The sequence below is a fragment of the Lithobates pipiens genome, unplaced genomic scaffold (assembly GCF_037356315.1).
Source record: "Lithobates pipiens isolate NorthernLeopardFrog02 unplaced genomic scaffold, aLitPip1_a1.2 Scaffold_16, whole genome shotgun sequence".
NCBI classification, from domain to species: Eukaryota; Metazoa; Chordata; class Amphibia; order Anura; family Ranidae; genus Lithobates; species Lithobates pipiens.
The window spans coordinates 330,426,680-330,441,145 of record NW_027507748.1 but is presented as its reverse complement, the minus strand read 5'-3'; the positions used below and the strand labels follow the sequence as shown (position 1 = coordinate 330,441,145).

Genomic DNA, 14,466 nt, shown 5'->3' with positions numbered 1-14,466 from the left:
GTTTTTGACATAGCCTTTATTAAAAATAAATGTAGATCCATCGTCAATCATAACGCCCTCAGGACCGAAAAAATAATCATTGCCTGCTCTGCCATCTGACAGTTCTTAAATGGGTAAGTGATGGAGCAGCAGTGTAGCGCTCAGTGCATTGTGGGGCACTCAAGGGCAAACATCCCACAAGCACACTGCAAATTCGGCTGTTCGCTGAATGGGCAATGTTCTGCCTGAACCATTCGCCCAACACTAATGTGCAAGAGGCTTTAATGGTATGATACAGGACCTTTTTGTTTTGCAACATTAGCTTATTTTATTTGTTACCCATAGCATGAACTAGAGGCCATACAGTGTAAGTGGAGGTTATAGATTAGATTAGAAAATCCTGCACTTTTTGCAAGAAAGGTAACATTCCCTAAAGCTGACATCCTACAGCAGGAAACAAACCGTGTAAATTTGTAATAGATTACTTGCTTTCATGCTCTTCTTTGGGTCCTGTGTTCAGCTTTTTACCAAATAACTAGAGAAATGGTGACTCCTAGAGGCCAGAATAAAGATATCTGCATAATTTATATATTCAATAAGTGGTAGACTTATAAAGTATTTATTCCAATAATGTAGTTTGTTAACGTAGTATTACCATAACATTTTCTAAGTCCTCGTGTTACTCTGTATGTAGGTCAGCACATGCTTGGTTTGTCAATTAAAAATATGCTTTATTAAAACTGAAGTCTAAGCAAGTATAAGAAAAAAAAACATCAAACATTAAATATGCACCGCATACTAGCGCATTATGACAGACTTATCTGCACACGGAACCCTCCAGCACAGCACTGTCATGGCTACCCTGTGCTTCCATCGTCACCCGGTCTTCTTTCTGGGTTTGCTTGCTCTGGCTGGGGCCGCGATGACCTCACTCCTGCGCAAGAAGGAACTGCGCTCTGCATTTCACGACATGTGCGGCTGTAGGAATATCTCCTACATGGTATACGTTTACATTGAACCTGCAGGTAAGCCTAATGGTAAGCTTTACCTGTAGGTACAAGTTAAAAAATGTTGTTTGCTACTGCTTTAAGATGCAAACATCTCTAAAACACAATGTTGTTGAGGGCGCATGCGCGGCGAGAAACGAGGCAGCAGCTAGGTCTCTGAGCTCCCGGGGCTACGGAGAAGTTATATCACTCCCCAGGACGATTGGGCCCGACTTTTGGTCCACAAATACCGGTAATCGCCTGCGGGACCACTTGTGCATGCCGACATCTAAGAAAAGCAAGCGGAAGACCGCTCAACGCTCTCTTACGGCCTACCTTCTACGGACCTCGGACGGACCAGACATGTCCCAAGATGGCGCCCATTCCCCCAAGGCCGATGCAGCCTCGCGTCCAGCGGGCCCGCTCCACGGCTTGGGCGACGCTCTCACTAAAGCGGATTTGGAGGACAGCCTGTCCTCTATGTACGATAGGCTGGCGAAGAAATTCCAAGCGGAGCTGCATAAATCCACGAGCTTGATTTCTCAGGAAATGGCGGCCCTGGGCAATAGGACAGACCTCCTGGAAGTTAAGCACGACGAACTGCACCTTGCCTATTCGGACTTACGAAGGGATCATGAGCTGCTCGGTGACACGGTCGTTCAACTTCAAAACCACTTAGAGGACCTTGACAACCGCAACAGGAGGAATAACGTTCGTGTGCGAGGTATCCCCGAGTCGGTGACAGACCTCCCGGCCACGATCGTTCGTCTGTTTCAACTTCTACTTCCGAACCAGTCTACCGAAGCCTTTACATGCGATCGTCTACATCGCGCTCTGAGACCCAAACCTCCTCCAGATAAGCCGCCCAGAGATATAGTAATGTGTCTCAAGGACTACCTTATAAAGGAGGAAATCCTTCGTGCCTCACGAAACATGCCTCGGATCCAACTGGACGGAGCTTCTGTCCAGATCTACCCGGATATTTCACCGGCAACACTAGAGAAGCGAAGGAAGATGAAGGAGATTACCTCCTCCTTGCAGTCTGCCCACATACGGTACCGCTGGGGTTTCCCGTTCAAACTGATTGTGCCTCATAACGGTTCTACTTACATAGCCTCTACGATATCCGAAGGCAAAGATATTTTGGTGAAGCTGGGTCTTCTGGAACGACAACATTCGCCTCGCCACCCACCGACCCCGCGACCATCCCCTATCTGGGCTACACCATCGCCTCAAAGGGACAGAAGGTCTCGCAGACTCCAGCCACTTCCGGATGTTTGAGGTCTGTTTCTCCATGCCGTGACCTCTTCAGAATTCCTCCCTTCGTCTGTCCTTGTATCTCCCAATGCCCCCATTTCCTAATGCTCAACAGGTGCTCGGCTACTACATCATCTGTTTTCTCCATGTCCCGGGAGGCTGAGGAAATTGACTTTGTTTTTTCGTTACCTCCCCTGGGGCCTCACCCTCTCTGACATTCGTAGCTGCGCTTCCCCCCTTCCATACCTGCACACCATTCCTCACGTATCCTTAGTCCCAGAGACCTGAGTATCAGGCTTTTTGGACACACTCATCTTGTTATAGTCTCCCAGTTGACTAACGATTTTCACCCACTGTGGGACATGTGTGTAGCAGGTGGCAGTTGGGCCGTAAGGCCTAGTATTTACACAATTTTCTTGGTCCGGCTGGACTTTCCAACCAGACCCCATAGAGTGTTAAGTTTTATTTTTATGCTTATGTTTATTTGCTTTGCTGACTTCACGACGGAATGTATTTTCTTTGCCTATAAACTCGGGGCTGATGGATCTCCGATTCATATCGGACCTCCTGACGGCCCCATAGGTACTAGATTGGGCCTGATATTGGCTCATGCGGGCCCCTCTGGTTTTGGACTCAACCATTTTAACCCCAATTCTCCCCGCGGATCACCCGCACCTTTTGCGGTTGAACACTGGCTGATATGGGTCTCCATGTTATCTCACATAATGTGAGAGGTTTTAACTCCCCTCACAAACGGAGGAAAGCCTTCCGATACTATAAGCGTATTGGGGCGGATATCATCTTACTACAGGAGACGCACTTCTCCTCGGGGGCCTGCCCCACATTTTTTGATAAGTCATATAAATTACATTACACTACTACATTTGATTCCAGGACCAGAGGAGTGGCAATTTTTATTCGTAATTCTGTTTCATTTGAACCCTCACATGTGTTTAAAGATCAGGATAGCAGGTTTCTAATTGTTCAGGGTACATTGCAGGGTAAGGAGGTAACGATTGCTAATCTGTACGCCCCTAATAATGCACAGAGTGCCTTCTATCACCTTTTCCTACGTACTCTCGACAGATACATCTCCCCCCACCTGATAGTAGGTGGAGACTTCAACTTAGTGGCTAATCCTGCGGAGGATAGAAGCCGAACGTCACATAGTGCTAGGGTTTTCCCTAAATTTCTCTCTAAAGCATTGGATGGTTTGCAGCTTATTGACACCTGGAGGGCCCTTAATATTGGAGCTCGTGAATATACACACTACTCTCACCCTCACGATAGCTACGCTAGGCTTGATTATATTTTTGCTTCCCCGGTTCTTTTGGCCAATTCCACACACACTACTATCCACCCGTGCCCATGGTCTGACCATCAGATTGTAGCCTTTCATACCTCCCACGTGGGCCTCTCCCCCTCTCTTGCCTCCTGGCGATTGAATGATTCCTTACTCTCAGACCCCACTACCCGTACTCAGATTGAGAGCCACCTAGCAGACTACTTCGCGATCAATGACACCCCGGACATCTCACCCCAGGTTCTTTGGACCGCTCATAAAGCGGTTCTCCGTGGTCGTTTGATTGAAATAGCAGTCACTAGGAAGAAACAATGTAATGCTAAGATTCAGGCCCTCACACGGGAGCTGCGTGCCCTCTACCAGTCCCACGTACAGGCACATTCCCCTGATGTCCTTCTGTTGATTAATCAAAAGCGTACCGAACTAGACAATATCCTCTCGGAACGTACCGAGAAATCACTTCGGTGGTCAAAAGCTAGATTTCTGCTACATAGTAACACGGCTTCCAGGATGTTTTCGCGTAAACTACACCAATCTTTACAACCTACTCATGTTTATAAATTGAAAAATGACAAAGGTACTCTGGTTTCACACCCTAATGAAGTACTCAAAATTTTCTCATCCTTTTACCGAGATCTTTTATCTTCCCCCTCGCATCCAATGCCGGATAATGTAGATGAGTGGCTGAACTCGCTCCCCCTTCCATCCCTCTCCGATGCACAGCGGGCCACACTTAACGCCCCCTGCACCGAACAGGAGGTGTTGGACACAATTAAGACACTCAAATCCTCTACAGCCCCTGGCCCGGATGGCTACACCTCCACGTATTACAAGAAATTTTCACAGATCCTGGCCCCTAAATTGTCCAGACTCATTAATCAGACGCTGCAAGGACAGACTCTCCCTGACGAGATGTTGCATGCTAATATGACCCTGATCCCCAAACCCCATAAAGACCACTCCCTACCCCAGAATTTTAGGCCCATTTCGGTGTTAAATAATGACATTAAAATACTAGGAAAGATATTGGCAAATAGATTGGCCCCTATTGTAGGTGCCCTTGTGTCACCGGAGCAGACTGGTTTTATCCCCAATAGGCAGATCACTGATAACATTCGTTTGGCAACGAATATCATTCAAGATGCGAACCTTTTCTCCCGTAAAGTTTTGATTTTCGGGTTGGATATCCAAAAAGCGTTCAACAGTGTCCTCTGGCCCTATCTAGACCGGGTTTTGGCCAGGTTTGGATTTGTGGGCGAATTCATTAATGGTTTTAAAGCACTGTATCATAGACCCCATACTAGGATCAAACTCCCCGGTAGTTCCTCCGAATTTTTCCCTATAAGTCGGGGTACCCGCCAGGGCTGTCCCCTGTCCCCACTTATATTTGCCTTGGCTCTGGAGCCCCTTGCCAGGGCCATTGTTACTAATCCAAACATAGGTGGTTACTTGAAAGAGGAAGGGGAGTACAAGCTTAGCCTTTACGCGGACGATGTCCTATTGTTTTTACCCAATCCTTTGATAGCTCTTCCCAATCTTCTGGAGCTCTTGGGCACCTTTCACAAGCTTTCGGGCTTGGGGGTGAATATAGCTAAGTGTGCTGCCCTTCCTATCAACTTTACCCCTGCAGAAGTTTCTAATTTGCGCTCATATTTTGGTCTCTCTCTCTCTAAAAACACCATTTTATACCTAGGGGTCCATCTAGCTCCTTCCTTACCAGAAATATATAGTGCCAACTATCCTCCGGCCTTTACAATGGTTCGGAGGTGGCTACGTTTGTGGTCAACTTTTCGTATCCCTTTGATTGGGAGGGTGGTAGCGGTTAAAATGTCTATTGTGCCGAAACTTTTATATTACTTCAGGGCTCTCCCTATCTATGTGTCACGCCAAGCCCTCACCTCGCTACAACGCGATATTAACACTTTTCTATGGCTGGGAAAGAGGCCCAGGCTAGGGAGACATCTAACGCATCGCTCACTTTTACAGGGCGGCTTGGGACTCCCGGATGTATGGCTATATTACTTAGTGGCCAGGTTGGCCCAGACAGCTCAATGGCATGCTCCAGCGGTTGGTATACCGTGGTTGCAATTTGAAACTCAGTCTTTGCGACCTTATTTCCTCCCGGGTGTCCTGTGGCAGGAGAATCTCCGTCCAAGGGACTTAGCCCCTCTTAATAACATAGTGAGTAGCTCCTTATACCTCTGGTCACTGTATAAGACTAAATTTCGACTGCGACCTAACAGGCCTACTTTGGCATCGTTTTTGGGCGATAGGAGATTCCCCCTGGCGTTTGGGTCTCCTGTTGCCTTCAGATGGTGGATCCAAAGGTCTTTGGTCACTCTGCGGGACCTTTCTGGTAGACGAGGTGCCTTCACCTCCTTTTCACAACTCCAATCACAACATGAGGTGCCAAGGGCCGAATTCTACAAATATCTCCAGATTAGACACTTTTTTCAGACACATTATAGTTCTTTAGGTGACATCTCTAATACCCAATTTGAATCTTTATGCTATAGACACTCCAGAGACAGGGGTATTATTTCTACGGTGTACAAACACCTTCTGGAATCCCAAATGCCAGAGAAAACTAGGGCGATGTGCCTCTGGGAGGCTGATTTAGACACAGAGTTCACGCCTGAGGAATGGAGTGTGATGCTTGTGAATATGCATAAGTGTGCTAGATCTATGGCGGTGAAGGACACTGTTGTGAAGCTTCATACTCGGTGGTACCTCACCCCGGATAGGATTCACAGGTTTTACCCCACGGTTCCTGATCGCTGTTTTAGGGGTTGCCCGGATACAGGCTCTCTGATCCATATTTTCTGGAGCTGTCCCCAGCTCCAGGGGGTTTGGGATCAGGTACGCACCACGGTGTCCTCGATTGTGGGATCCGTGGTTGACTTGTCACCTGCACACTGTCTGTTGTTCGCTCCTATAGCAGGGGTTTCCCGCCCCACCCAAAGGTTGATCAATACACTGTTCTGTGCTGTCCACTGGACGATAGCGCTACATTGGCGCTCGCAAGTTACCTCCTGGTCGGGGGTTCTTGGTAGGATGGACGCTATCCGTCTAATGGAACGGGTACATCACACCATTATGGACACCATGCATATCCATACTGCCAAATGGTTCGATTGGCCGGAGTGTTCCGGTCCTATGGGGGGTCCCTCCCCGCATATCCCTTAGTAGGTGTTACACCGGTGTCCGGGCGATCCCATTGCATTTGTATATTGATACCTTTTTGTTGGTTTATTCTCCTATATCTTTGATCCGGACCTGAGACTAGCGCCAGCTTGTAAACAGTACTGTAGTGTATTAGCTATCTGTCGGTGAAGTCAATAGCAATGATTATTGCAAGGTTAACTTTTTGTTTATGTTTCTTTTATTTCCCCTTGTTTTACTAACTCTCTATTATGTACATCTTTGCACTTGATAAGCATCGTCTGGTGCATACGTTCCAGGCTGTGTACGTTAATCACTTTTTTAAATGTTCCTTGTTGGGCTTGGACCGCTGCTGTGCCAGCAACATTTGTATGATGTGTATATCCATTATGCTCTCCATTGATGCTGTCATGTACTTGTGTCTGTTGATCTAATTATGCTTCTTTTACCACCAATAAAAACGTTTGTAATAAAATAAAACACAATGTTGTATAAGCCTTAGCTTAGGTTAACGTTGATGCGATTTGACATGTCAAATCGCATGCCAAATCGGCGGCTATTTCCGGCAATGGCGCCGTTCCGAATGGGTGCGACGCCGACTTTGCGGCACCTCACCAACTCCCGAAAGTAGTTTCTGTACTACTTTTGGCTACTTTGCGGTGTAAATTGTATAGACATCTGTGCAGGAACCTGCAGAGATGTCTCTGAAATCATTCTTAAAGTCAGACAGACATGCGGGTATGAAATTGTGCGAGTTCAGCTGAACTTGCACAGTTTCAATCACCCGGTCGGTGTGAACCTAGGCTTAACATCATGTCTTAAAGCAATATTGGCAGAGCAAAAATACTATAAACTGTTCTGTTTTTATTTGCATTATGCACAGGGCTGGTGCAAGAATTTTTGACACCCTAGGCGAAACCTAATTTTGCCGCCCCTTAGCAAGACCTCCAACCCCACCCCTTTGCCCTGCAGTGGCTATGGCTGGTGGCTGCAGATGGCTGTTCTGTGGGTAGGTACGACTGGTGGGTAACCCTGGTGCTTGCTCTCTCAGGAGAGGGAGAGGGAGGAGGAGGAGGAGGAGGAGAGGGACAGGGGGAGGAGGAGAGGGAGGAAGGAGTGTAAGAGGAGGGAAGGAAGAGGAGGAAACAGGAGAGGGCGGAGGAGGATGAAGAGAGGGGGGAGGAGGAGGAGAAGAGGGAGGAGGAGTGGGGAGAGGAGGAGAGGGATGAGGAGTGTGGGGGAGGAGGAGGGAAGAGGAGGAGAGGGAGGAGTAAGGGGTTTTAGGAGAGGAGGAGGGGAGAGCAGAGGGAGGAGGAGAGGGGTTTTAGGAGAGGAGGAGGGGAGAGAAGAGGAGGAGGAGGAAGAGAGGGGGCAGAGGGGAGGAGAAGTGGGGGAAGACAGGGGAGAGGGGAGAGGGGGAAGGGAAGGGGAGGAGGAGGAGAGGGGGAGGATTGGGAGGGAGAGGGATGAGGAGTGTGGGGGAGGAGAGGTGCTAGGAGAGGAAGGGGAGAGGGGAGGAGGAGAAGAGGGGGATTGGGAGGGAGGAGGAGAGGGATGAGAAGTGTGGGGGAGGAGAGGTGCTAGGAGAGGAAGGGGAGAGGGGAGGAGGAGAAGAGGGGGGGATTGGGAGGGAGGAGGAGGGGATGAGAAGTGTGGGGGAGGAAAGGTGTTAGAAGAGGGAGGAGGAGTGAGGGGGAGGGGTATTAGGAGAGGAGGAGGGGAGAGAGGGGGAGAGGGGAGAGGAGGGGGGGAGAGGAGGAGAGGGGAGGAGGAGGGGGGAGAGGAGGAGAGGGGAGGAGGAGAGGGATGAGGAGTGTGGGGGAGGAGGAGGGGGAGGAGAGGTGCTATGAGAGGAAGGGGAGAGGATTGGGTGGGGTGAGGAGTGTGTGGGAGGAGAGGTGTTAGGAGAGGGAGGAGGAGTGTGGGGGAGAGGAGGGGTGTTAGGAGAGGATGAGGGGGGAGGAGGAGGAGAGGAGGAGGAGAGGATGGGGAGGAGCAGGAGAGGGATGAGGAGTGTGGGGGAGAGGTGATGTGAGGGAGGAGGAGTGGGAGGGAGGAGGGAGTGAGAGGAGGAGAGGAAGGAGGAGTGTGGGGGAGAAGGAGAGGAGGAGTAGGAGGGGGATGAGGAGTGTGGGGGAGGAGGAGTTGGGGGGAGGAGAGGTGTTAGGAGAGGATGAGGGTGTTAGGATAGGATGGGGGGAGAAGGAGAGATGGGGGAGAAGGAGAGGATGAGGGGGGGGGAGGAGAGGATGAGGGGGGGGAGGAGGAGAGGGATGAGGAGATGTGGGGAAGAGGTGAGGGGGGGAGGAGTGAGAGGGAGGAGAGGAATGAGAAGTGTAGGGGAGGAGGAGAGAAGGAGTGATAGGAGAGGAGGAGGAGAGGGGTGAGGAGTGTGGGGGAGAGGAAAGGGAGGAGGAATGGGAGGGAGGGAGGAGATGGATGAGAAGTGTGGGGTGAGAAGTGAGAGGGAGGAAGGGTTGGTAATGGAGGAGGAGAGGGATGAGGAGTGTGGGTGAGGAGGAGAGGGGGGCAGGAGGTTAGGAGGAGGGGGGAGGAGGAGGGGTGTTCAGGAGATGAGGAGGGGGAGAGGAGGAGGAGAGAGGGATGAGGAGTGTGGGGGAGGAGGGAGGGGAAGTGAGGAGTGTAGGAGAGGGGGAGAGGTGGGAGGAGGAGGGGTGTTAGGAGAGGAAGAGGGGGGAGGAGGAGAGGGATGAGGGGAGTGGGGGAGGAGGAGGGGGGAGAGATGTAAGGAGAGGAGGGGGTTAGGAGAGGAGGAGGGGGAGAGGGATGAGGTGTGTGAGGGAGGAGAGGGGGGAAAGGATGAGGAGAGGAGGGGGAGAAGGGTGTTAGGAAGAGGAGGAGAGGGGTGAGGAGATGTGAGGGAGGAGGAGAGGGGGGAGGGTGTGGGGAGGGATGAGGAGAGGAGGGGGAGAAGGGGGTGAGGAGAGGAGGGAGAAGGTTTTTAGAGGAGGAACGAGAGGATGAGGAATTTGAGGGAGGAGGAAAAGGGGGGAGGAGGAGAGAGGGGGAGGGGTGTGGAGAGGGGGAAAGGATGAGGAGAGGAGGGGGAGAAGGGGTGTTAGGAGAGGAGGAGGAGGAGAGGGATAAGGAGTGTGAGGGAGGATGAGGGGGGAGGTGTGTGGAGATGGAGGAAGGGATGAGGGAGAGGAGGGGGAGAAGGGGTGGTAGGAGAGGAGGAGGAGGAGGAGAGGGATGAGGAGTGAGGGAGGAGGGGGGGGAGGTGTGTGGAGAGGGAGGAAAGGATGAGGAGAGGAGGGGGAGAAGGGGTGTTAGGGGAGGAGGAGGAGGAGAGGGGAGGTGAGGAGTGTGAGGGAGGAGGAGGGGGGAGGTGTGTGGAGAGGGGTGAAAGGATGAGAAGAGGAGGGGGAGAAGGGGTGTTAGGAGAGAGGGAGGAGGGGGAGAGGGGTGAGGAGTGTGAGGGAGGAGGAGAGGGGGGAGGTGTGTGAGGAGAGGGGGAGAAGGATGAGGAGAGGAGGGGAGAAGGGGGTGAGGAGTGTGGGGGAGATGAGAGGGAGTCTTACATTCAGGCCATGTGCTGGGACAATCATGACATCACACATGTGAGGAGTCTGAGGACAGATCCATGCATACACACTATACAGTAATACAGTGTAGTTGAAGTTCACTTACTGGGGTTCTGCTCTGCAGACTGCACCCGATGCACAACCTCGCCTCCATGCCTCCAGATATTACCACTCACCAGGCACTGACTACTCCGATCGGCTGTAGCATGTCTGCATGTGAGTGACACCTTCCGCTGTACAGGAGAGGTGATAGAACACCGGGAGGGAGAGCTGGCCTCTGCAAGTGACACAGGGGTCAGGGGTCACATGATTAGACGGATACAAATCTCAGTCACTGAAATTCAGTGACTGAATCATGTATAGGCAGAGCTGGCAGTACTGAAAGAGACCAGAGACACATGTCACTGGTATATTCATAGTGGCGCGCAGCAGCAGGGGATGCGTTTGTTTTCATTCTGTCGGCAGACTCAGGACACGTCCCCCAGTGCTGAGCTGTGCCTCTAATGATACTACAGGTAGACGGAGCGCCTGACTGAGTACATGTAACATTCTGCAGGGGCGCCGGGCGGCATCCCCTGCATTATACAGCACTGCACCTCCACCGAACACTTACATAACACGGAGACTGGTGGGAGACAGGGATTAGAGAAACCAGCAGCCAGGCGCCCTAGGCAGTAGTGCGCCCTAGGCGATTGCCTAATTCGCCTAGTGGTAGCACCGGCCCTGATTATGCATGGAGTACATGCTGGGGACCTAGACACATTTTCTCATGTACCAGTTAGCGTTTTATTATTATTTTACAGTCTTTTTCAATGGGGATACTTTTTAAAGAGAACTTTGTTTTTTGTGATATGAATGCAGTCCATTCTCAGGGAGTTAACTTGCATTAAATAAACTGAAAATGAATTTACAGTGATCGGGTCTGTTTAATACATATAAATTGCTTCTTAAGCCTATTTATTTATTAAAAACTGCCAGCCGCTCTAATATAGGCTGGCATACCACACTATGTGAATCCTTTCTAAAAACAAGCGTTGTATATGGCTATTTAGAGCTGTCTTCAGGCCGGTCACGTGACTCATGGCCGCTTTTCAGCTCCGATACATGGCTACTACAGGAGGGACCGTGATCTTCCTCTGACGTCAGCTGTGGAGATCACATTTCTACTGCAGAAGCCCTGTCTCTGAGCTGTAAAGCAGCCACAAGTTACGCTCTAAATAGCTATTTACAATGCTTGTTTTTAGAAGGGATTTACATATTGTGTTATGTCAGCCTCTAATAGAGGGTCTGGCAGTGACCATTTTAGTTTTTTTTTTTTATAATAGCGGCGGAGAGCGAGGGAACCAGAGACTGACACAGAAAGGGAGCTGACAGGCAGGAAGGAGGGGATGAGGGGGAGAGTGGAGAGCAGAGGGACGCACTCTGACCACGGTGGTCAGTGCTGAGTAGCCCTGGTTACCATGGTCAGTATAGAGATGACATACAGGAAGTGCCAAATTCAGGAAAGTTTTTTTTTTTTCTTTTTTTTTTTTTTTACAGATTAGAGGGGGACAGATTACATAGCACAAGCACTGTGCTGTTTAACCACTTGCCTACAAGGCACTTACACCCCCTTCCTGCCCAAGCAATTTTTCAGCTTTCAGCGCTGTCGCAGTTTGAATGACAATTGCGCGGTAGTGCTACACTGTACCCAAACAAATTATTTTTATACTTTTCTTTACACAAATAGATCTTTCTTTTGGTGGTATTTAATCACTGCTGGGTTTATTTTTTACAAAAAAATAAAATAAATACCAAAAATAAAAAAATTATTTTTACTTTTTTTCTATCAGTAAATTTTGTAACTAAATAATTTTTCGCCTTCACTGATGTGCACTGATGAGGCGGCACTGATGGCCTGAACTGGTGGGCATTGATGAGGTGGCACTTATGGGCACTGATTTATTGGCACGAATATGTGGCACTGATGAGCACTGATAGGCGGCACTGATGGGCATTGATGGGTGGTACTGATGGGCATTACTGATGAGTATTGATCGAAAGCAGTGATGGGCATTGATGGTCAGCAATGATTGCAAGCACTGACTGGCATCGCTAATGGGCACAGATTGCTGCCACTGCTGGGCACCGATTGCTGGCATTGGTGACACTATTTCTATTTTGTAATCGGGACACTGAAGATCAGTGACATGATTACATTCCTATATGTCCCCCTGCGTGGAGATGCTGCTGATCGGCTCTCCTCGTCACACAATCTGTCAGTGTGAAGCGAGAAAAGCCGATTACCGGCATCTCCGTGTTTACATGTGACCGGCTGTCATTGGACACAGCCGATCACATGGTTAAAGAGCCACGGAAGTGGCTCTTTACAGAGATCTGGGTCGCACTGTGTCCTAGCAACACTACAAGGCCACAAAGTGCGGACGCGTGAGATCGTTCTGGGACGCCGTCACCGCCCAGCCATCAGGGAACCTGCTTTAAGGGTCAAGGATGTGTATTTTTTTTTTTTTTGGATTAACTAACACTTTATTGCAATAATATCTATGGTCACAGCAGGAATCGTGTTTGTGACCTACAGTGATGGGCCAGTGCAGTGCACATATACATTTTTATTTATGGTGGAAAGTGTACAGATTGCTAGTCTATAAATATCCTGACTGTGAGCAGGTTTCTAATTGTGTAAGGGTCCTTTCACACGGGGCGGATCAGTTCTGATCCGCCCCGTGGATGTCCGTTTGCTCAGCGGGGATCACTCCGCCGATCCCCGCTGAGCAGGGAGATGACAGGTCTGTCTCCGCACACTGTGCAGGGACGGACCTGTCACAGCGCCGCTCTCCCCTATGGGAGATCGGATGACGACGGACCGCAGTGCCCGTCGTCATCCGATCCGATCCGCAGACGGATGGAAAAATAGCTTTTTCCTCCGTCACACTTTTTCGGATCGGAGCGGGTCGGATGTCAGCGGACATGTCACCGCTGACATCCGACGCTCCATAGACCTCTATGGAGCACCCGTTCAGGTCCGCCTGAAAAACTGACAGGCGGGCCTGAACGGGACGTTAGTGTGAAAGGGGCCTAAGGCCCCTTTCACACTGGGGCGTTGCGGGGACTGGTGCTAAAACGTTGCTATTTTTAGCGCCGCTTTACCATCGTTTTAAAAGTGTGAAAGGGGTAGAAGAAGTAATCTTGCTTTTCATCCATGATATCTTTGACTTTTCAATTGAGGAAAAATGTGTAACCCTTTGTAGTATAAGGCAGCAGATGAGGTAACATTTTAGTCCTTCTGTATATTTTGAACATCTCCTATTTTCCAGTTGCATTTTCCTTTTCTTTTTTTTAAAATAAAGTTTTCATTAGTATATTTGCATGTGGTAGACATGGATTATAGCAAGAATACAGCTTTGTTACACTACATGGAGACACTTCTGTTATGCAGGTAATGTTAAAGTTTTCCTTTTTATCTCTTCAGGTCTCTGAATTTTTATGGGCAAAGTAATATTTTTGATTTATTGTATTTTTCCCTCAACCGATACAGCAACTAATTGTTTTTTCTTTTCCATTTTTTATTGTTGCTCTGTTGATTCAGGTTAAGCGTGCTCTTGTTTTACCCACTGAAAGAAAAGTGTGTGGGTCAGAGGTAAAGCTCATGCCTATATCATGCTCTGGCCAGTTACGTACACAACCTTGCATTGTGCTATCCATTCCTGGCTTTTAATTTTTATTTTTTTATTTTTTTTAGCCCTTGCAAAAAGTTGGCAAAAATTACGACGGCTGTGTTATTGCTTTTTAGCCTGCAAGCTATCATTACACACAGAGTTGAATCCTTGCATGAAGTTGCTCGTGCAAGGAATGACTGGCTTATTTGGACTTCAGGATTGGTTTAGTGACTTCTTGATTTGGACAAATAATGTGCATGTTCCATTTAAAACCTGCAAAATGCTGGAGAGGCCTAAAATGCATGTTAGCCAAAAATATTTACATTGTGAATTGGAGTTTTTTTGAAGTTTCTGCTAATGATAATTTTAGAATAAAAAATCCTACAACTGGGACACAACTCTAACCTAAATGGCTCATTCACGCTACCACAAATCACTGTTTCCTTTAAAGCAGGGTGCCCTCTAAAAAAAAAAAAAAAAAAAAAAAAAAAAAAAAAAAAAGTCCCAGGGTCCAGCGATGCGGGGGGAACGAAGGCCCCCCCCCCCTCGTTCCCCACTCAACTTGCGGCGCCGTCATT

General features: G+C 49.1%; 1 protein-coding gene across 12 annotated transcripts in view; it reads left to right on the top strand.

Moving 5' to 3' along the window:
- EPB41 (erythrocyte membrane protein band 4.1) overlaps positions 1-14,466 on the top strand; it is a 350,563-nt gene that overhangs the window by 240,969 nt on the left and 95,128 nt on the right. The window contains exon 19 of one of the 12 annotated variants that reach the window (XM_077481783.1): positions 13,819-13,869. The exons of the other annotated variants lie outside the window; for them this stretch is intronic. Coding sequence (XP_077337909.1) covers positions 13,819-13,869 — 51 coding nt within the window. The remainder of the gene's footprint in view (positions 1-13,818; positions 13,870-14,466) is intronic. 12 annotated transcript variants of the gene reach the window in all.